Genomic DNA, 22,074 nt, shown 5'->3' on the forward strand with positions numbered 1-22,074 from the left:
TGTAATTACAATGCTTAGCTTGACCTTTTTCATGTCTGTGTGATGTGTTTCACAATGTTACAGAATTATAAAGACATTGCTTCATTTTGGCACAAATATAATCCTTAACAGGAGGTTGCAAGCTTTTATCTTTTTGTATGTGGGAGGTTATTGTAAGGATCACTATTGACTGTCTTTTGTTATATGTTGGAAAGGAGGTGATGTTTGCGATGGTTTGTTCATTTATTCTAATTGACTGCAAGGCCCTACAAAAAATTTCTGTAATATTTGAAACTACAGGAGCTACTTAAAATCAATATGGCACACTCATAGCAAACACTGTTACTTGCATGGAATTACTTGATCAGAAAAGAAATTCTGATGGCACAGTTTTGCAATAGAATAATTTTGTCTATACTTTTTTTGTCAGGTTCAAGGAAAGGATCCCTCAGTGGACATCACGCAGGACCTTGTGGATGAGTCTGAGGAGGAACGTTTCGATGACATGTCATCACCAGGGTTGGAACTTCCTCCTTGTGAATTGAGCAGATTGGAAGAGCTCGCAGAACTAGTTGCGACGTCACTACCTTCACCCTTGCGCCGGGAGAAGCTTGCACTTGCACTGGAAAATGAGGGCTACATTAAGAAGCTCTTGGAACTCTTTCATGTGTGTGAGGACTTGGAAAACGTTGAAGGACTACACCACTTGTACGAAATAATCAAGGGAATTTTCCTTTTGAACAGAACTGCACTTTTTGAAGTCATGTTTTCAGAAGAATGTATAATGGACGTAATAGGATGCCTAGAATATGACCCTTCTTTATCCCTGCCAAGAAAACACCGAGAATTTCTGACAAAAACGGCTAAGTTTAAAGAGGTGATTCCCATATCTGATCCAGAACTTAAACAGAAAATCCACCAGACATACAGAGTACAGTACATTCAGGATATGGTTCTGCCTACACCATCTGTATTTGAGGAAAACATGTTATCAACACTTCACTCCTTCATCTTTTTTAATAAAGTCGAAATAGTTGGTATGCTTCAGGTAAGCAGTCAACATCTGTCATGATATAGAAGAAAAGTTGAGAAGCATGGTCGAGTTTGCTATTTTATTTTGCCACTCCTAGTTTCTGTTAAATGTGTTTGTGAAATATTTATACTGAGGTAAAACCACCCAACATTGCAAATATCGATTTTTTTTTTTTAATTTTTTTTTTTTTTTCCTTCCAGACTTTGGTTATCTGGACTATTTAAAAAAAAAAAAAAAAATTTTAAATAGCCAATTATTTTTCTTTCTCCAATTAAGGGGAAATTTAGCATGGCCAATCCACCTAACCAGCACATCTTAGGGTTTTGGGGGGTGAAACCCACGCAGACATGGGGAGAATGCACTCCACACGGACAGTGACCCCGGGCCGGGATTTGAACCCGGGTCCTCAGCACCACAGTCCCAGTGCTAACCACTGCGCCACATGCCGCCCCTGGATTAACCATTTTGAGCCATGTAACATCATGGTGAATTGCACCTCCCGGTAGTCATGACAGTTTAGAGTCAATTTTAGATGTTAAATTAAGAATAGCACATTGGAAGTGTAATTTGACTAAAGTGCAATCTTTTTCGCATACTGGTACTAATATATGCTGATTAAGCAACCTTTATCCTTATCTGCTATTGTATTGTGTATATATAGTTTCTGAATTGAGAAACACCTAAAACTTCCTCTTCAACTTCTGGATTTCTACCCATCTTAGAAGGGGATGGGGGTTGTTACTTTTGGAGCCACGGAAAGGGTTTTGTAAGTTTGTCATAAGTTTTGAAGAAAAAGCATAAATTGTTTTGGTACTTAAAATAATTTACTATAAACTTCCTTGCAGAATGGTTAGAAGGCTGACTGGAAGACAAAGCAGAGAATATGGGTTAAGGGTATATATTCTGCATGCCAGAGGATGGGAAGTGGGGTCCCACAAAGTTCAGTACAAGCGCCACTGTGTTCACAATTTATATTAACGTTCAAATTAAAATCACAATTTCTAAATTTTGAAACAATGTCAACACTGAGGAGGATTGCAAGGAATAACAGAGCAGCAGAATCAGCATATGATTGGTCAACAAATTTCCTACAAGAGGGGCAGTTCCTACATGAGAGGGGGCAGTCCAGGACTTAATTTTAGGTGACAAAGTCGGGCAAGTGGTTGAAGTATGTGTGGGAGAGCATTTTGCCAATGACAGTCCGTTAGATGTGGCACTTGGGGTGAAGGGGATCAAAGGATCTGTTGGGAAGGCAGGATCAGGCTATTGAATTGGACGATCAGCCATAATCACAATGAATGGCAGAGCGGGTTCAAAGCTCTGAATGGCTTCCTCCTATTTTCTATGTATAAGTTTATTATGGAAAAGGACATGGATGGGCCTGAAGGCTGATTTTAATAAGATCAGAAACAATCAGAGTGGACTGGGAGCAGACTCTTTTATGTAAATGTGTGACAGAACAGTGGGACACATTTGAGAAGAAGATGGGGAGAGTACAGGGCAACATGTTCCAATAAAGAAAAAGGGTGACCAACAAATCCAGTGAACCTTGGATATTGAGTGATACACAACATTGGATAAAGAGAAAAGGGGAGGCTTTTGACAGATATTGAGGGCTCAGCAAATAGCAGCAAAAGCCCTAGAGTAGCAAGAGGGAACTTAAAAAGGAAATTAGGAGAGCAAACATGGGACATGAAAGGATATTGGCAGGTAAAATAAAGGAAAATCCTGTTGATTTACAAGTACATTAAGCGTAAAAGGATAACTCGGGAAAGAGTAGGACCCATTAAAGACCATAGTGGTAGTTTGTGTGTGGAGCCGTAGGACATAGGTGCGTTTCTAAATGAATAATTTGTGTCAGTGTTCACTAGTGAAAGGGATGGTGTGGGTATAGAAATCAGGGAGAAGGACTGTGAGATAAAATGAAAACAATTAACATAAGCAGAGAACACGTTCTGAGTGGTCTGGCAGGTTGAAAGTAGATAAATCTCCAGGGCCGGATGAAATGTATCCCAGGCTGTTGAGTGGGACAAGGGAGGAAATAGGGGTGTTGGCAATAATTTTCAATTCCTCTCTGACCACAGGAGAGGTGCAGGAGGACTGCAGCACAGCCAATGCGGTACCATTATTCAAGAAGTGAGGAAGGGATAAACTAGGAAACTACAGGCCAGTCAGTCTCACCTCAGTGGTGGGGAAACTATAGGAAGCAATTCTGAGAGACAGAATTAATCTGCATTTGGAGAGGCAGGGATTAATGAAGTAGTCAGTTTTGTTAAGGGCAGTCATCTCTGACCAACTTGATTAAATCTTTTGACGACGTGACTCGGTGTGTAGATGAAGGCAATACATTTGACATGGTCTACTTGGACTTCAGCAAGGCTTTTGATAAGACTCCACATGGGAGGCTGATGGCGAAGATAAGAGCCCATGGGATCCAAGGAAATTCGGTAAATTGGATCCATAATTGGCTGCGTGGCATGAAGCAGAGGGTGATGGTCATGGGGTGTTTTCTGACTGGAAGCCTGTGTCCAGTGTGGTCCCGCAGGGCTCGGTGTTGGGGCCCTTACGGTTTGTGGTTTATATAAATGATTTGCACTTTAATGTAGGAGGGTTGAGCAGCAAGTTCGCAGATGATATGAAAATTGGTGGGGTGGTAAATAGTGAGGAGGATAGCCTTAGATTATAGAAGGGCTGGTCAGATACGCTGATCAGTGGCAAAAGCATTTAGTCCAGATAAGTGTGAAGTGATGCTCTTGGCCAGGGGAATAGATGATGAACGGCAGGATGATGGGAAGCACTGAGGACCCTGGTGTGCATATACATCAATCCCTTAAGGTAGCAGGGCAGGTGGATAAAGTGGTTAAGGAGGTATATGGTATACTTGCCTTTGTTTGCTGAGGCATACAGTTTAAGAGTTAGGATGTTTTCCTGGAACTGTATAAAACATTGGTTAAGTCACAGCTAGAGTGTTGTGTGCAGTTCTGGAATCCACATTACAGGGGGAATGTGAGCATTGGATGCAGAGTAGATTTACCAGGATGTTGCCTCGCCTGGAGAATTTTAGTCATAAAGAGAGATTGAATAGACTGGGGTTGTTTTCCTTGCAGCAGAGGAAACTTAGGGGGGACATGATTGAGATGTATAAAATGATGAGGGGCAGAGATAGAGTACACAGGAAGAAACTTTTCCTCTTGGTGGAGGGATCAATGACCAGGGGGTATAAATTTAAGGTAAGGGGCAAGAGGTTTAGGGGGATGTGAGGAAAACCTTTTCACCTAGAGGGTGGTGGAGACAGAACCTTCATAACATTTTAAGAAGTATTTAGATGCCAAGGCATACAAGGCTATGGTCTAAATGCTGGAAAATAGGATTAGAATAGTTCGGTGGTTTTTTTTTTGACCAGTGCAAACGCAATGGGCTGAAGGGCCTTTTTTGTGCTGTGTACCTCTGACCCTATGAACATAATAAAGTATAAGATATTACATTTTATTGTAAAAACTGAGGTCATGTGTTGCTTGGAAACTGAGAACCTAAATGGAGTAGAAGAGCAAAGGAATACAAATTTGTAATACAAATACTCAAATGACCAAAGGTTGTGATGAAAGTTAATACGTCCATAACAATGAAATGCTGAGAGCTCATATAGCATCTTAGTTCGGCCGCAGTTGGGAGTACTGTGTGCAGCTCTGGTTGCCATGTTAGAAAAAATGATACGAGAACTGGAGAGGATGCTAAAAAGATTTACAAGGATGATAACAGAGCTGAGGTTATAGCTATCGGGAAAGGATGGTGGGTTGCTTCTCTTGAAGAAGGTCAAGGAGTGACCCAGTTGAGGTCTTCAAACTTATGAAAGATTTTGATAGAGTCAGAGCAGAGAATGTTTCCAATTGTGGGGAAGAGCAGAACTACAGGCATCAATATGTGTATGTATACATGTGTGATATATACAGGTATGGCACCTCATCTAACTATCTGAAAACCGCTTTTATTTTAAAGTGAGCCACACAAGGGTTTTGAGTACTATTGAATGAGTGAAAAAAACCTACTGGCTTGTTGAGCAACTTCTGTGCCATATATTTATCAACTTTGTGCGCTTGTTGTTTCCTGAGCTCTTGGGTTGACTCTTAGAACATAGAACATTACAGCGCAGTACAGGCCCTTCATCCGTTGATGTTGCGCCGACCTGTGAAACCACTCTAAAGCCCATCTACACTATTCCCTTATCGTCCATATGTCTATCCAATGACCATTTGAATGCCCTTAGTGTTGGCGAGTCTACTACTGTTGACCCCACTTGACTCAGCTCGGAAAAGTCAGGGAGTTGCACTTCTCTGTATGACTTCCTTCTCAAAGGTTTCTCTAGTGGTCTGAAGTGAACACAGTTTTTAAGTTACCAAAGCACTATCTCGCTTCAGTTTGGCTGACATAGATGGACTTGATTACTGCCAATCTTTATCTGATTACATTAGAGGTGCTGTGAATGCCTCGGAACCTTTTGTCTGAAAACCGGCAAGGTCCAAACAGCGGCACGGATTCGGTCCTGTGTAGCCAGTTTTAAGATACTGTACCTGTAATATATAATAGGAAACAATAACTTCTTGCAAGGATCTCAGTATCAGTGAAACAGTCTGGCAGCGAGGTGCTTAAACTGAGCCTGCATCCAAAATGGAGATTGGCAGCAAATTGTTTTACTGATCCGGAAACACTAAAAATTATTTTCCCTTGTAACTGATTTTATTTCTGTATGTCTGCCTCAAATTGGGAAGATTGCTTTACATTAACGTAAGACCAACATTCTGCTTAACAACCTCATAACCACTATCTCAAGCATTATCTATTTTCACCTCTATGGCACATCTGGTCCACCTCTGCCTCAATCCATCGACTGCTGAATTGTTACCTCCAAAAACAACTTTTCCAATGCTCTCCTGGTCGGCATCCCATGCCACAGCTTCCATTTAGTTTAGATCATCTGCAACACATGCTCCTCTTTCTGTCACACTCTCATTTCACACCTGTCTGTCCTGACCTATATTGGCTCACAGTCTTCCACTTAACATTTCTCATATCCCTGTTAAAACCTAGTCATGAAGCCAGCCCTCCTCACCACCAGCTTTGCCAGTCCTAAACCCTAGGAGGAAACCATAGACTTTAGTTCGACACATACTTCAACCCCACTCCGTTTCTTTTCCCAACCATTGGCAGTTCTACCTTTGGGTTTTAAGCCCTTCCCACACCTAATCACTTTTAAGAGCTCCCATGAAACCTCTAGCTCAGTGTTGATTTTTGACTGCTGGATCATAGAAAGTGCCTTTGGCACTATGATGTGATAAAAGATGTAGTAAAAATGTACGTTGTTTTCACAGACATTTAGCAACTATTTTCAATGTCTTACTGTAGAATTTTACAACACAACACGTTGCAACCTGTACATTGTTACTTATTGTGTGATAGCCAGAGTCTGCATTATTTGTGAATTGTAAGGGCTTTGCTTTTACACTGTACTGAAATTATCAAGCTTGCAAGGACCCGAAGACCAACTCGTCAAGAACTTGTTTAGGGCTTAATCAGTTGAAGTGGCCTCTTGCCTGTACTTGGTGGGTTGAGAAGCAGGGGATTAGTACAGATGCAGAAAAGATCAGGTTGTTTTGTGAGTATTTCAGCACTGTGGAACAAATGGTAAAGCTGCGTTTGGGATCAGAACATAAAGTTAAACAGTTAAATTGTGGAGATGGAGCCCTGGTGGTTCGCTAGGCTTATCCAGTGAGTAGATGTAGGAAGGTTGACCTCTGGTCTGCACCGTTACCTGACCTATCCTTTTGTGGCTGAAGTTGGGCAGTACAACTGTCCAGCTAGTGTTTAAAGAAAATGTAACGGCAGCAAAATAAATCCAGATTGCCGGCCTCCTTTATCATCACAACAACCTCCGTTTTCCTTAATTTAAATATCTTCCATAAAATTTAAAGTACCATCCTCCACAATTTGAACATACAGGTTTTCTCTTGATTTTTGAGCTTTGTTTTTCCAGTGAATTGCCCAGTCTTGTGATTTCTATACTGCTGGGTCAGTGTGCCAGGTTTTACGATAACTAGATGTTGAATTCTACATTTTAGTGCGTCATTAACAGTTAGAATTAAAGAATAGGGCAGCACGGTGGCGCAGTGGGTTAGCACTGTGGCCTCACGGCATCGAGGTCCCAGGTTCGATCCCGGCTCTGGGTCACTGTCTGTGTGGAGTTTGCACATTCTCCCCATGTTTGCATGGGTTTCGCCCCCACAACCCAAAGATGTGCAAGCTAGGTGGATTGGCCACGCTAAATTGCCCCTTGATTGGAAAAAAATGAATTGGGTACTCTAAGAACTACCAGTTCTTGGACTAACAACACCCCCCTCGCCCCTCGGCACAATCTCATCTTGGCCTCAACTCCACTTTCCTGCCCATTCTCCATAGCACTTCAACCCTAATTTACTCAATGTCCCGGCATCCCCCTTTCACTTTGGGGAAGTGAGTTCCAAGGATTCATGACCCTTTGGGAAAAGTAATTTCTCCTCATCTCTTGACCTCTCATTCTAAACTGCCCCACAAGAGGAAGCATCCACTCTACATCTACTTTGTTAATACCTTTTATCATCTTAAATACCTCAAATTAGATCTCCTTTCATTCTTCTAAACTTGAGAGAGTATAGGCCTTAACTCCCCAATCTCTCTCAAGACAAGCCCCTCATTTCTGGAATCAATCCAGTGAACCTCCTCTGAACGGCCTCTAATGCAATTATATCCCTCCTCAAATAAGGGGACCAAACTATACACAGTACTCCAGGTGCGGCCTCACCAATGCCTTGTGCAGTTGCAACAACTCTTCCCAAATTTTATATGGGGATAATGGGCAATTACTCTAATTGGCAGGAGGTTACTAGTGATTTACCACTTGAGATCTGTGTTGGGGCCTCAATTATTTACATTCATTAATGACTTAGATGATGGTATAGAAAGTCATATATCCAAATTTGTGGATGATTCAAGGTTAGGTGGCATTGTAAACAGTCTAGGTGATAGCATACATTTGCATGGAGATATTGTCAGACTAGGTGAATGGGAAAAATTTTTTGCAGATGGAGTTTAATGTAAGCAAGTGTGAGGTTATCAATTTTGGACCAAAAAAGGATGGAGCAGTGTACTTTCTAAATGGAAAGAGGTTAGGTAAAGTGGATGTGCAAAGAGACTTGGGGGTTCAGGTGCAGTGGTCCTTAAAATGCCAGGAACAAGTGCAGAAAATAATCAAAAAGGCGAATGGAATGCCAGCCTTTACGTCTAGAGGATTGGATAATAAAGACACTGGTTATGCTACAGCTATACAAAACGCTGGTGAGACCCCACTTAGGGTCTATGTGAGCAGTCCTGGCACCACAAATTAGGAAGGATATTTTGTCCTTGGAGGGAGTGCAGCATAGGTTTACTAAAAGTGGCTGGTTTAGCTCACTGGGCTAAATCGCCGGCTTTTAAAGCAGACCAAGCAGGCCAGCAGCACGGTTCGATTCCCGTACCAGCCTCACCGGACAGGCGCCGGAATGTGGCGACTAGGGGCTTTTCACAGTAACTTCATTGAAGCCTACTCGTGACAATAAAGCGATTTTCATTTTTTTTTCATTTTCAAAATGATACCTGGATTGCAGGGGTTGAATTACGAGGAGAGATTACTCAAATTAGACCTTTTTTTGTTAGAATTTAGAAGGTTAAGGGGTGACCTGATCGAAGTATTCAAGATATTAACAGGTAAAGACAGGGTAGATAAAGATCAACTATTTCCACTGAGAGGGACAGCACAGTGGTGCAGTGGTTAGCACTGCAGTCTCACGCCACCGAGGTCCCAGGTTTGATCCCGGCTCTGGGTCACTGTCCGTGTGGAGTTTGCACATTCTCCCCATGTTTGCGTGATGTTTTGCCCCCACAAACCAAAGATGTGCAAGGTAGGTGGATTGAACACGCTAAATTGCCCCTTAATTGGAAAAATGAATTGGGTACTTTAAATTTGTTTCCACTGGTCGGAGATTCTGAAACTAGGGGGGCATAGACTAGAAATTAGGGCTAGACTGTTCAGGAGATATGTTGGGAAGAACTTCTTCATGCAAAGGGTGGTAGAGGTTTGGAACTCTCTCCAAAAAACAGCAGTTGAAGCTAGATCTGTTAATTCAAAATCAGAGCTAGATAGCTTTTTTGTTAGGCAAAGCTATTGAGGGATATGGGTCAAAGACGGGTATATGAAGTTAGGTCACATATCAGCCATAATTTCATTGAATGGCGGGAAAATCTTGGGATTGAACGGCCAACTCCTATGTCCCTCTACTCTGTTCCTTTAGCTATAAAGATCAAAATTCCATTTGCCATTCTTATTACCTACTGTACAGGGCATGCTAGTTTTCTGCGATTCATGTACAAAGGACCCAGACCCCTCTGCACCAAAGCATTCTGAAATTTCTCCATTTAGATAAAACGCTGCCTTTCCATTTTTCTGACCAAATGGATAACCTCATACTTATCCACGTTAAACTCCATCTGCCAACTTTTGGCCCACTTCTATTTATATCCATTTGTAAATTTCTGCAACTTGCTAACCCACCAATTTTAATGCCAGCTGCAAATTTGGCTTTGGTACCTTCTATCCCTACATCCAAGTTATTAATATAGATTGTAAATAGTTGGGGCCTGAGGCCAGAATCCTGTGGTACCCCACTAGTTACATCTTGCAGACCAGAAAAAGACGCATAAATCCCAATTCTATGCCTTCTGTCGGTTAGCCAGTCTTTCTTTCCAAGCTAATAAATTACCCTTAAGCTCATGTGATCTTACCCTGTGTGCCTTTTGTGCAACACCGTAGCAAATCAAAATCAAATCAGTACAGTGCAATTGAGTGCTGCAATGTTGGAAATGCCATCTTTTTGATCAATATTAAACTGTTCATGCATGTTCAGATGGAAGGAAAAGGTCTCTGCCAGTATTTGAAGAGCGGGGAATTCACTCTGTGTCCTTGTTGTCATTTACCTTGCAGCCCACACGACTGAAACCAATTAACTCTCATTCATCTCATTGTTTTTTGTGAGATCTTTGTGTGTAAAAATAGGCTCCTGTGTTTGCCAGTATAACAAAAGTATTGACACTTCAAAAGTATTTTATTGAACATGAGGAGCTTTGAGGACATGAGGGTTTTAAAAAATAATTGTTGCAACAAAGGTCATTTTGAATTCTTTAAATTAGACTCGCTGCTAATTAGAACAGAATGATATTGGTTCGAAATGGAAACTAGTCTGTACGGTATATGAATTCAAGATGAGACGCTTGAACAAGTTCTTCGCAAATTGTATTTTTAATAAAAATAATACTTGGTACAGGGGTTTGAATGATACACATCCTTTCAAAACAATATACTTGAGTTTTAAATCATGAAGACTTTTAATTTGCAATGAGTAGGTTGCTAATATCTTTCAGATGGTTAACTGGCATCAATTGTTGAATTGATATAAAGACACATGAAGGTTTCTCTATTCAAATGATTGCACCAAATAATATGTTAGAAGCAAAATCTTGTCTTTCATTGAATGTCTTCTCATTAGCTGAAAGTGAATTATTCTAAAAGATGTACTGGAGCATTTACCGGCTCCTAATGTATTCGGTATAATTTAGTTTATGATGTTGAAGATGAGAAAGTGCCAGTGAGTCTGCATGATGATGTCACGATGCAGCACAATTGCTGCAGTAAAATTCCTCACATAATCTCCAATTTCCTGCAGCTCATGAATGATAGTTGGTTACTGTTCAAGAATCTGCTTTATAGGTATTCTTTATGCGGACTAGAGTAATTATGTAAATGTGTTGTGGACAGAGCCCAGAACCTGTTGGTGCAATATAAGGTATGTTGTGAAAGTTGGTTAATTACCTGCATACGTTTGAAAGCTTCTGAAATAATCCGTGCTTTTATCCTGCCGTTTATATAATATTGAACAATATTGAAGTAATGGCGAGGGTCCATAATACCAGACACCTCAAAGGTTAAAAGATAAATTTGCACTTTAGTGGTTTGATGATGGGCACTGAGCTTGTGGGAAGGGAAGGTATTCCATGGGTTTTGAAGTGTTGGGGATGAAAGTCCTAATTTCAATGCAGGGGAGAAAATCGTGTAGAGAAGGCATTTCCAGAATATTTACATTTTCACTTTAAGACATTTGTACGAATAAAATAAGTTTTCTATTTGTGCTAAAACTGCAAGTCTTGACCTACTAAAAAGAGTGATGTTTAAGATTTCACTGAGTTATGATGTATGCACAACATTGCTTGTGCATTCGTGTATGATTTCAGTAGCTTTAAAATAACTTTGGCCAAGTTGAAGACGATTGTAAATCTTTTGTAATGGCAGTCCGTTAACAAAATTGGCAGGCCCTTAGCAGATTCCAGTAATGAACTACTTTTGCTAGCTCATTCCTGAACTCTGGAAAATTACTTTTCCTCAATTATTTCAGGATACATAGCTAAATTACATAGCTAATGGAACATACACAATTTTTGTATTTATATTAATAAATTTTTGATAGCATATGCAGAATTTGCAGAAATATATAGAACCCTTCACTCCTAGCATTTTGTTTTTAAAGAGACAGAACGTACAATTTTCTGTGGCTTACGAGATAGTTGTTAGTGCAACATTGGGGCCCTGGTTTTAATAAAAATCCAATTATTCCAGAATTGTCATGTCAAAAGAAGTTTTTTAAGATGAGGAACATTCACTAATTCGCTTTGGCCTTTCCTGGTTTAAAAAAAACTCCAAAAAAAGCAAAATGCTGCAAACACTGGAAATGTGAAATAAAAAACGAAAAATACTCAGCAAATCTGGCAGCATCTCTGGAGATAGAAATCAAGTTAACATTTCAGGATGATTTTTGCCTATGTAACCATCTTCATACTCAATCCAGTAAAGTGCATTTAAGATGTTCACGGTAACTTAATTTGTGTAACTTAATTATTTTAAATTAACCTTGTTGCACTTCTCTGTATCTCCAACATATCCGTATTCTAGCTATGACTTCACTGATGGTATGCACAAGGCTAGATTAACTTATTTTGACTTTGTATCAGATGCCCTCAAACTGTATTCTGATATTGTGATTTAACTTTGCTCAATCATCTGAGTTGACTGAAAATAGTTGGTGAATGATCAGCAATAACCACTCAACGCTTTTCCTTTTAGCGAAAACACTTATTTGACAAATAACACTTTCTAAAAGAAGGAGGGACATTTCCCAGAGTCCAAACTGACATTTTCTCCTCAGACAGTGGTGCCAGTAAACAGATTATCTGGTCATTCAACTTGCTGTATGAAAAATAGCTGTTACAGCCATTGCACTTCAGAATAGAGTGCTATGTGAAGAACTTTAAAATGTTTCAGATGGTGTGCTATGTGAACAAAAGTCAGTAATTATCATCTTCAATTGCCATGATTACCAATAACTTGACATACCCATAGCCACCCGTAATTTAGCCTATTCCGTACAGCTCGGATTGTGGTCTCTTGATACAGGAAATGAAAATCAACCTGAGTGCTTTTGCACGTCAAATGGACATAATTTGAGCATTTTGCAAAGTTTTTAAAATCCTAGTAATAACACTACTATTTTTTATACTTTTTTTGTATAAAAGTGGCTACTTTTTTCAAAAGTTAAAATGCTGAATACTCTTAAGTCCGGTTGTACCAAATCATTTTTAGTGATGGTGAAAAATAGGAGGTGCAACAAAAATATCACTGGCTATCCTCATTGCACGATTTAACTCTGTAAGGGCAGCACGGTAGCATTGTGGATAGCACAAATGCTTCACAGCTCCAGGGTCCCAGGTTCGATTCCGCCTTGGGTCACTGTCTGTGCGGAGTCTGCACATCCTCCCCGTGTGTGCGTGGGTTTCCTCTAGGTGCTCCGGTTTCCTCCCACAGTCCAAAAGATGTGCAGGTTAGGTGGATTGCCCTTAGTGGGGTGGAGTTACTGGAATAGGGGGATAGGGTGGAGGTGTTGACCTTGGGTAGGGTGCTCTTTCCAAGAGCCGGTGCAGACTCGATGGGCCGAATGGCCTCCTTCTGCACTGTAAATTCTATGATAAAAATAAAATATATATATATATAACCATATCCACTGTCTTCCCCGTCTCTGCCAAATGCCTCCTAGCCCTTTCTTGCAATGTGCTGTGCCAGAATTGGTATCTTGGTCTAACTTCATAGCACCAACTCTTAGAAATTATTACTGACATCGTAAGCAAATGCAAGTTTGGACAGCAATTTTATATTGCAACAATGTTTGTACAAGTAGACTATTTATTTTTATTTTAAGCCTCAATATATCTTAATTTTCAGGCTAGGCCAAACCAGACTAATTGTTATCAGTAATAATATCCATCTTAACAGATGTGTGTAATAAATTCATTCATTCATGAGATATGGGTGTTTATTAAAGCCAGTGTTTATTGCCCCTCCCGAATTGTGCTCAAGGAGCTGCTGGCAAGCCACCACCTTGAACTGCTGAAGTCCGTATAGTGAAGGAACACCCACAGTGCTGTTTTAGGTAGGGTTCCAGAATTTTGGCCGAGTGACAAATTAATGAATAGCTATAGTTTTCCAAGTCGTGTTGGTATGGCTTTGGAGGGGAACAAAGGGTTAGGTGTTCCCTTGTGCCTTCTTCTCTTTTCTTTAGAGGTGGTAGAGTCCACAGGTTGGAAGTTATTGTCAAGTGTCTTTTCTGCATACAGTGAGAATTACCAGACTCCTAAGCAACCCTCTTATGGACTGACCTGATTAATACTATAGTCCTTTATGCTTCATCCAATGCCAGTGTCTATGTATTTACATTGTTCTTCTGTTGCCCTATAATGTATTTTCTTTTTATTTTATTTTCATGTACTAATGATCTGTTTGAGCTACTCGCAGAAAAATACTTTTCACTGTACCTTGGTACACGGGACAATAAACAAATCCAAATGACAACAGGAATTTGACTTTAGTCAAAATGTCCTTGTTGCACATGCCTGGTTGCCCTCAGAAAATTGAGTCAACTGCATAATGTGGGACTGGAGTCTTATGCAGGCCAGAGCAAAGGGTGAGCAGTTCAATTTTGACAACAATTTGGCAGTCCTCATAGTTATTTCTGTTTTTATTGCTGGCTGCCTACAAATTAGCTATTTATTGACTTCAACTCAATTTGAGCTTATTTTCTCAGGGTTGCTAGACCAGTACCGTAACCACCAGACTGCTATGCCCATTGTATTCAAGTGGATTTAAGATTTTGTTAAATCAATACAACTGACTGGCAAAGCACCTGCAGGCAGTGGCTAAGCATCTGTTGTTTCTCACAGAGATTATAGCTTTGAAAGTATAAATCTATTTCTCTTCACTTCTTTGGTCATGGTCGTGAGTTATTTTTATTGTGCTAGTGTATTAACAAGTGTTTTGGTCACACACTAAAGGAGAAAAAGCCCTGTTCAGTCGGTCTCAGGTGGCCTTCTGTCTGTCTTTTGTCAGAGATCTTGCACTTTTTGTTTTAAATCTTCCAGGAAGATGAGAAGTTCCTAACAGAACTTTTTGCACAGTTAACGGATGATGCCACCGATGATGATAAGAGACAGGAACTGGTAAGTGTGGGAATGTCTGAGAGTGAATATGTGCTATTGCAGATATGCGCAAGGGTTGATCATGGCCACATTTAAATTTGGGATGACGTTTCAAATCTAAGACGTAATTGGTTGAATAATATACGGGACCAGAGCTTTTTAAAAAATGTATTTTTTTTCACTAAGGGGCAATATAGCTTGGCCAATCCACCTACCTTGAACATCTTTGAGTTGTGGGCGTGGTTTCTGGGTGTGAGACCCACACAACCACAGAGAATGTGCAGACTCCACATGGACAGTGATTTGGGGCCGGAAACAAATCCAGGTCCTCAGTGTCATGAGTCAGCAGTGTTAACCACGGTACCACCGTGCCATCCAGCTGTCAGTGTTCCTGTACACAATCTTTGGAAGTAACTATTTTCTGCTAATTGGTGTACTTTTAATATTGGGGACGCTCAATTCTATATCTGAAGCATCACAAGATCTAGCCCTACATATGTGAATACTCTGAACAAGGTTTTTAAAAAAAAATTATTCATCCATGGGATTTGGGCATTGCTGGCTGGGCCAGCGTTCATTGGTCACCCCTGAGGGTATTTAAGAGTCCACCACGGGCGGTACAGTGGCTCGGTGGATAGCACTGTTGCCTCACGGCGCGGAGGACCCGGGTTCGATCCTGGCTCCGGGTCACTGTCTGTGTAGATCTCACCCCCACAACCCAGAGATGTGTATGCTAGATGGATTGACCATTCTAAAATTTTGCCTTAATTGGAAAATATTTTTAAAAGAGTCAACCGCATTGCTGGTGGGTCTGGAATCACATGTAGGGCAGACCAGGTAAGGGTGGCCAATTTCCTTCCCTGAAGGGCATCAGTGAATCAGATGGGTTCTTATTTTGCACAGTTGTTTAAAATAGAAATTGTAAAGAATAGTAGCTTGGAGGACTTCTGACAGATGTTCTCATACACCCTTTGAGCAGATTTGATGCTCCCTTTTACCTCTGAGCCTTTCATCTAACATGCACAGCTGTTGGATATAGAAGACGTTGAACCGAACAGAAGAAGATGCTATTAGGAGGCATGGCAATACCAGCATCCATAGGATAAGCGAATGGGCCCTAATCAAAGTATACTGCAGAGTATAAAGCTCTTTCTCCTGTCCTATGGAGAAGCACTTGGGTTTCATTTGTCAGGAACTGAGAATGGCACATTTGGGCTGGAACTTTCCCGCTATTCACGACAATGGAATCTTCCAGGTCTGCCAATGGTGCGTGCACCTCCGCCGCTTTTCCAGTTTCCCGAAGCCTAGGAGTACATTCAACAGGAAACCCAGTTGTCAATGGCAGGACCAGAAAATCCCACCACTGGTCAATGGCGCGCCACATCCACTGCTGCGAAACACGAGGAGGGTTGGGCGGAAAATCTCGCCCTTGGATTCTCAAGCTACACATGGGGAACTCCAGACACTATCCCATGTCCTTCCACTTGTGAAGTGTGTAAGGAGCATTATTCATAGCAATGGAGTTGCAATTGTCGTGCTCAAAGCAAACTTAATGAGTGCCTTGGGCTGAGTGAATGCGTGGAATGAATGTTGCCTGGTGGTTTAATTGATCCCCAAAATATAATTTTGCTTTTGTTTCAGGTGAATTTTCTGAAAGAATTTTGTGCGTTTTCTCAAACTTTACAGCCTCAGAACAGGGACTCGTTCTTCAAGACATTGTCAAATATGGGTATACTGCCAGCTCTTGAGGTCATTTTGGTAAGTTGTTAATCAAAATACGCAAATTGTAGAGGGTACAATTCCAAACAAAACCTAAGCCCTCCAGTATTTCATAAATGTTTCATGTCAGCCTCACGGTGGGTATTACGAAGCCGTTTGACCATGACGACCTCTGTCCTCACCTGACATCCACATCTGAAAATGTTTTCAGGGGGAGTTAGTGGATGGCAATAGGAAGCCTGACTAATTACCTTTTTCCCCCTCCAGTCCAGGAGTACTGAAGCCAATTATATTACACCACTTTCACCCAAATCTTTATCAGACTGAAGGAGTCAATTTGAATCCTGCCTGATTGTCCCTTTCAGTGACTCCCTCATCCCCATCCCCAATGCTGCAGTTGCCCATTGAGAAAGAGTCTTTACCAGAAAATTATATGGTTTCTTTGACCACCCACTTTGACCAAATGCTTGTTTACTTTTAATTAAAAACGATCCAAGATTTAAGGGAAGTAAGGTGGCACAGTGGTTTGCACTGCTACCTCACAGCGCTGAGGATCCAGGTTCAATCCTGGCCCTGGGTCACTGTCCGTGTGGAGCTTGCACATTCTCTCTGTGGCTGCTTGGGTCTCACCCCCACAACTCAAGGATGTACAGGGTAGGTGGATTAGCCAAGCTAAATTGCCCCTTAATTGGAAAAAACATTTAAAACGGAAAAAAAACGATCCAAGATTTTTTAACATCCATTTAGACTGAGTGACAGGAGCATTTCACACAACACGCCCAATCAGAAGTTTGCTGTGTGCTAAGGAGTTAATGTTGATGGTGTATGTTACAAAGAACACTTTGCTATGCAAGCACAGTTCTCATAGGTTAGAGCAACATGGGATGGATTATATGCCTTCCATTTATGTTGCTAATTTAAAGTTCTCTTTTCATCTCTCAAATGCAGAGCACCTCATCTTAAAATAGTTGAGCTATTTTCTCAACATGAATGAAACATTACCATACCATATGTGGGGATGGTGGGAGCTCCGCACACGTAAAGGAGTATTTATAATGTGGACTGTCTTCTACTACAAGTATATTTAGCCTGTTTTATGGAAATGAGTGTTCGGAGGAACCAATCCGACTCCAGAAATAGCATGGAATGCATCTGTTGGGCACAGAGGGGAGCCGCAGACTTTGAAACTACAGCTGCAGGAGGCCTGAACAACAGTGCCAGCAATCATCGGTCTGGTTACTTATACACTTTGGTTATCTTCCCTCTGCTGCCCTGACCATTATCCTCTCAGAATCTAGTGTAGGGCAGGGTCTGTGGAAATGTAATATTTATGCAGGAGATTTTCACAGACATCCGGTTTTAATATGACAACAACTGCAAGGAATTTGAACTGAGTTTTGTTACGTTGCAGTTAGAAACAATGCCAGATTGGCTGCTTCATGCAGTGTGGTCTCGACTCAAAGCTGTGGTGAAAAGGCCAACGGCCTGATTAAGAATTGGACATTTTTAATTAAACCACAAACACGCCTGATGGGAATTTGAACAGCCAGGTTCTAATGCACTGGACAGAGACAGACAGCCCGGGCAAGTCTGCACCTGCTCAGCAAACAAGACATCGGAAGATAATCAGTCCCATTCAAATGGATCGATTGCTGTAGATTGCCCAGATGAGGCCAAACTTTCTGACACCTAGATCACCTTATATGGGATAAGGTTTTGTGTGACAATGTACCTGGAGATGAACCCCTGGGGGTGATATCCTGGTGTCCTGCAGAGTTTCAATCGGCAACTCCATTGGGTATTTCGACCCCCCACCCCAAGACCTCATTGGCTGAGGGCCAAAGAACTTTCTAAAAATGCATGAAGTGGTGCATACAGATCACCTCTCGGAACCCTCAGTAGTGAAGACTCAGCGCTGAGGTAGCAGAGAAGATTTGACGACAGATCAAAGGATGGAAGGAAGCAGAGTATGAGACCCACCTTCGCGGACGAAGAACCTGAGACAACCGAGACTCAGAGAATTGGACCGGCAGCTTGACTGAATTTATCGAGTTTATCAGCTGGGGTAGTATTAGGATTCTTGGGATTATTATTTGGTTGGGAAAATTTAAGTTGGGGGGTGACTGTTTTACTGTGTTTCATAATAAATTTGGTTGAATCATAAACTTGTATTTGTCCTTTGCTCATCTCGCAAAAAAAGGGCACCTGAGTGTAAAATGTTTGAATAATAAACTGGTTGAAGGGCCGGTTTAGCTCCATTGGCTGGTTCGTAATGCAGACTGACGCCAACCGCGTGGGTTCAATTCCCATACTGGCTGAGGTTATTCATGAAGACATCGCCTTCTCAACCGTGTCCCTGACCTGAGGTGTGGTGATCCTCGGGTTAAACCACCACCAGTCAGCTCTCCCCCTCAAAGGGGAAAACAGCCTATAATTTTTGGGGCCAGTTTAGCTCAGTTGGCTAGATAGCTGGTTCGTGAGCAGAGCCGGACCAGCAGTGCGGGCTCAATTCCTGTACTCAGAGGTTATTCGTGAAGGCCTGCTTTCTCAACCTTGCCCCTCGCCTGAGGTGTGGCAGTCCTCAGGTTAAATCGCTATCAATCAGCTCTCTCCCTCAAAGGGGAAAGAAGCCTATGGTCATCTGAGACTGTGGCGACTACATTTTTACTCTGTCTCCAGTGCTCTTCCTTTTTGAAAACAATACTGTACTTAATATGGCGTAACAGTATTGAAGGGTTTGATGGGAGAATTTTACTGAGATCTCATTCTTTCTTACCAAGTCTAGTTATTGTGTGATAATTTTGTATACCATTATATTGATTTTTCAGGGTATGGATGACATTCAGGTGCGAAGTGCAGCCACTGATATATTTTCCTATTTGGTCGAATACAATCCATCCATGGTACGAGAATTTGTGATGCAGGAAGCTCAACAAAATGATGACGTGAGTACTTGAAAGCTAGATTTCTTAAATGTTTGAACTTTGCCATGACATTGTGCGTTTTGCTTTATACAAGCTAATTGGATTAATGTGTGTGTGTTGCTGGCAAGGACAGCAAGTGTTACAGATCCATAATTTCCCAAGAGCTGGTGGTGCAGGTATGAGCCTGCACTGCTAGGGAAGCAGTTTCAGGTTCTTGACGGTGAAGAAACAGTGCAGCAATACATTTCTAAATCAGGATGGTGTGTGGCTTGGAGTTGAATTTGCACATGGAGGTTACAAGTTAGAAAGGTGCTATCAGAGGAGCCTTAGTGAGTCTCTGCAGTGCATCATGAAGATGGTACACACTAATGCTACTGTGTGCCAGTGTTAGAGGGAGTGAATGTTTAAGGTGGATGATGGGTAAAAAGTAAAAGATCCATTATCGAGGAAGAATGGGGAGTTCTGAAGTCCTGGCTAATTTTTTTTATTCTTCAGCGAACATGCAGATTGTCTGAACATTTATGTTTGTGGGACCTTGCTGCACACATATTGGTTGCTGTGAAACCCTCTTTATAATAGTGACTATATTTCAAGAGTAAATCATTGACTGCAAGGTGCTTTGGAATGTCCCGAGGCTATGAAAGATGCCCTTTCAATGCAAGTTTTTGTTTTATAAAACCTTAGTAAGAATCACATTGGAGAACATTGTTTTTCATTATGAATTTAGAGAACCCGATTTTTTTTTTCCCAATTAAGGGGCATTTTAGCATGGCCATTCCACCTACGCTGCATCTTTGGGCTGTGGGGGTGAGACCCACGCTGACACAAGGAGAATGTGCAAACTCCACAAGAGCAGTGTTTCGGGGATGGGATCGAACCCGGGTCCTCAGCGCCGTGAGGCATTAGTGTTGACCACCGTGCCGCCCCTCATTGGAGGACATTGTTGGACTTTCAACCATTTTAAAGGGTGTTGAGGCAGCAGAGGTGGGTACACTACTGATTCATTAGAGTGCTGCTAGGTATGAGGGAATATGGTATAAAAGTTGAAAAGTTAGCGTTTTGTTAAAAAACATTAAGGGTTTTTTGATACACATATTTAAGATTGTGAAAGCTTGGGACAGAGTTGATGAAATGCTTCCAGGGATTGAGGGGCTTACATATACATATACGATATTCATATAAAATTGAATGTAGAACTTAGAACAGAATAGGAGAAGTGTTTTTATAAATGTTATGAGATTGTGGAAAGTACTATCAAGAGTTACTGATTGAAGCCGAGACTTTTCACAGTAACTTCATTGAAGCCTACTCGTGACAATAAGCGATTTTCATTTCATGTAAACATTTAAGAATAGATAAAGGAAATGGAATAGAAGGATGTGGAAGTATGGGGCTGTGATTTTGATTGCTCTTCCTGAAGGACAAACATCAACATGGACCGTTCGGGTCAAACAGCCTGTCCTTTGCTGTAAATTCTATGTCCTTCTGTTTTGGAATATTATTGCTTTTAAATATGTGTAATTGGGAATACCTCGTATTCATTAAGGGGAGGGATGTTTGTGCTGTGCAATGAAATAATATCCATTCACACATTAAGCCAATCTAAGTTCTAGATTTAATAAGGATTGTGTTTTGCACACAATGCTGAGCCATTTTACAGTACTGTTCTGCATTAGCTGCTGACTTCCCAACTGAACTAAATTGGAGTTACTCATGATTGTCAAATTATTGTACAGCTAAACATCGCTCTCAGCTTCACACACAATTTTTTTTTGAAGTGCACTGACTGTTATATAGCCGCCAAAAGCAGCATCTACTCTGGTTCTGCATCACTTCACTGGCAAAGATAGAGTGTGCCACTCAAATCTGTGTTTTGGTGTTTTTCGGTCTTTTGTTGGCTTGGGCACCAGGAAAACTCTGCTCCTTTTTAAATAGTACCCATGCAACTTTTAATATCTCATCATGAGCAGTTAGGCAGAACCTTAGTTTAGCACCCCACCTGAAGGGCATTGTTTCTGACGATGTGTTGCTCACTAAATTCTGCACTCGAGTGTTTGAGCTTTGAACCAGCAACTTTCTGCTGTCCCAAAATTGCAGTAGGGGTTTGATTCCTCAAGTGTCAAAAATGTTGTTTACACATGCTGCGAATTTGCATGCTGTACGTATCTGGTTTTACCATGTCATTGGAATCCTCACTTATCCTTCAGATGTCGAATCAATCCATGAATCTCATCGCTCGAGGACTAAAATAGAAACAATTACAAGTCTTTAAAGTTACAGAGCCATTAAGTTTAGAATAAAATACTAAGTAATGGTTTCTGTGAAACTATCGTATTGTTTAAAATCCCATCAGGTTCACTAATGTCCTTTTGGTAAGGAGTTTAGTGATTGGGTACATGATAATGCTTCAGTATAGTATTAAGCATTATATATTTTAGCACAAATTCCTAAGAACCAAAATACAGCATCAATATGAATCTGCTAAAATAGTTTACCATAAGAGATCATTGCTATACTTTTAGGTATAAAAATAGGTATTTGATATTTGTATACCTGAGACAGAAGTAAGGCAAAGATGATATTTAGTTTTCCTTACAGTTTCACTTTCACCTCCACCTCCTTGTTATATAATATTTGATTGCCTGGGGAATTGGGTTTTGTGTGAATGACAGAGATGGGACGAGCTATTGGTACTTGGGTCAGTTCAGCACCCCTTTTGCAGTGCAGCAAGGTCTTGTAAGATTGATGCCAAAACCGTTTCCAATACTTACCAGCGATAGA

General features: G+C 41.1%; 1 protein-coding gene across 2 annotated transcripts in view; it reads left to right on the top strand.

The window, feature by feature from the left end:
* The window catches only part of smek1 (SMEK homolog 1, suppressor of mek1 (Dictyostelium)), a 139,730-nt gene that overhangs the window by 67,095 nt on the left and 50,561 nt on the right, over window positions 1–22,074 (top strand). For both annotated transcript variants that reach the window (XM_038773224.1, XM_038773214.1), the window contains exons 4-7: window positions 410–1,027; window positions 14,594–14,671; window positions 16,292–16,408; window positions 19,198–19,314. In XM_038773224.1, coding sequence (XP_038629152.1) covers window positions 410–1,027; window positions 14,594–14,671; window positions 16,292–16,408; window positions 19,198–19,314 — 930 coding nt within the window. The remainder of the gene's footprint in view (window positions 1–409; window positions 1,028–14,593; window positions 14,672–16,291; window positions 16,409–19,197; window positions 19,315–22,074) is intronic.

Source organism: Scyliorhinus canicula, chromosome 2, assembly GCF_902713615.1.
Source record: "Scyliorhinus canicula chromosome 2, sScyCan1.1, whole genome shotgun sequence".
Taxonomy (NCBI): domain Eukaryota; kingdom Metazoa; phylum Chordata; class Chondrichthyes; order Carcharhiniformes; family Scyliorhinidae; genus Scyliorhinus; species Scyliorhinus canicula.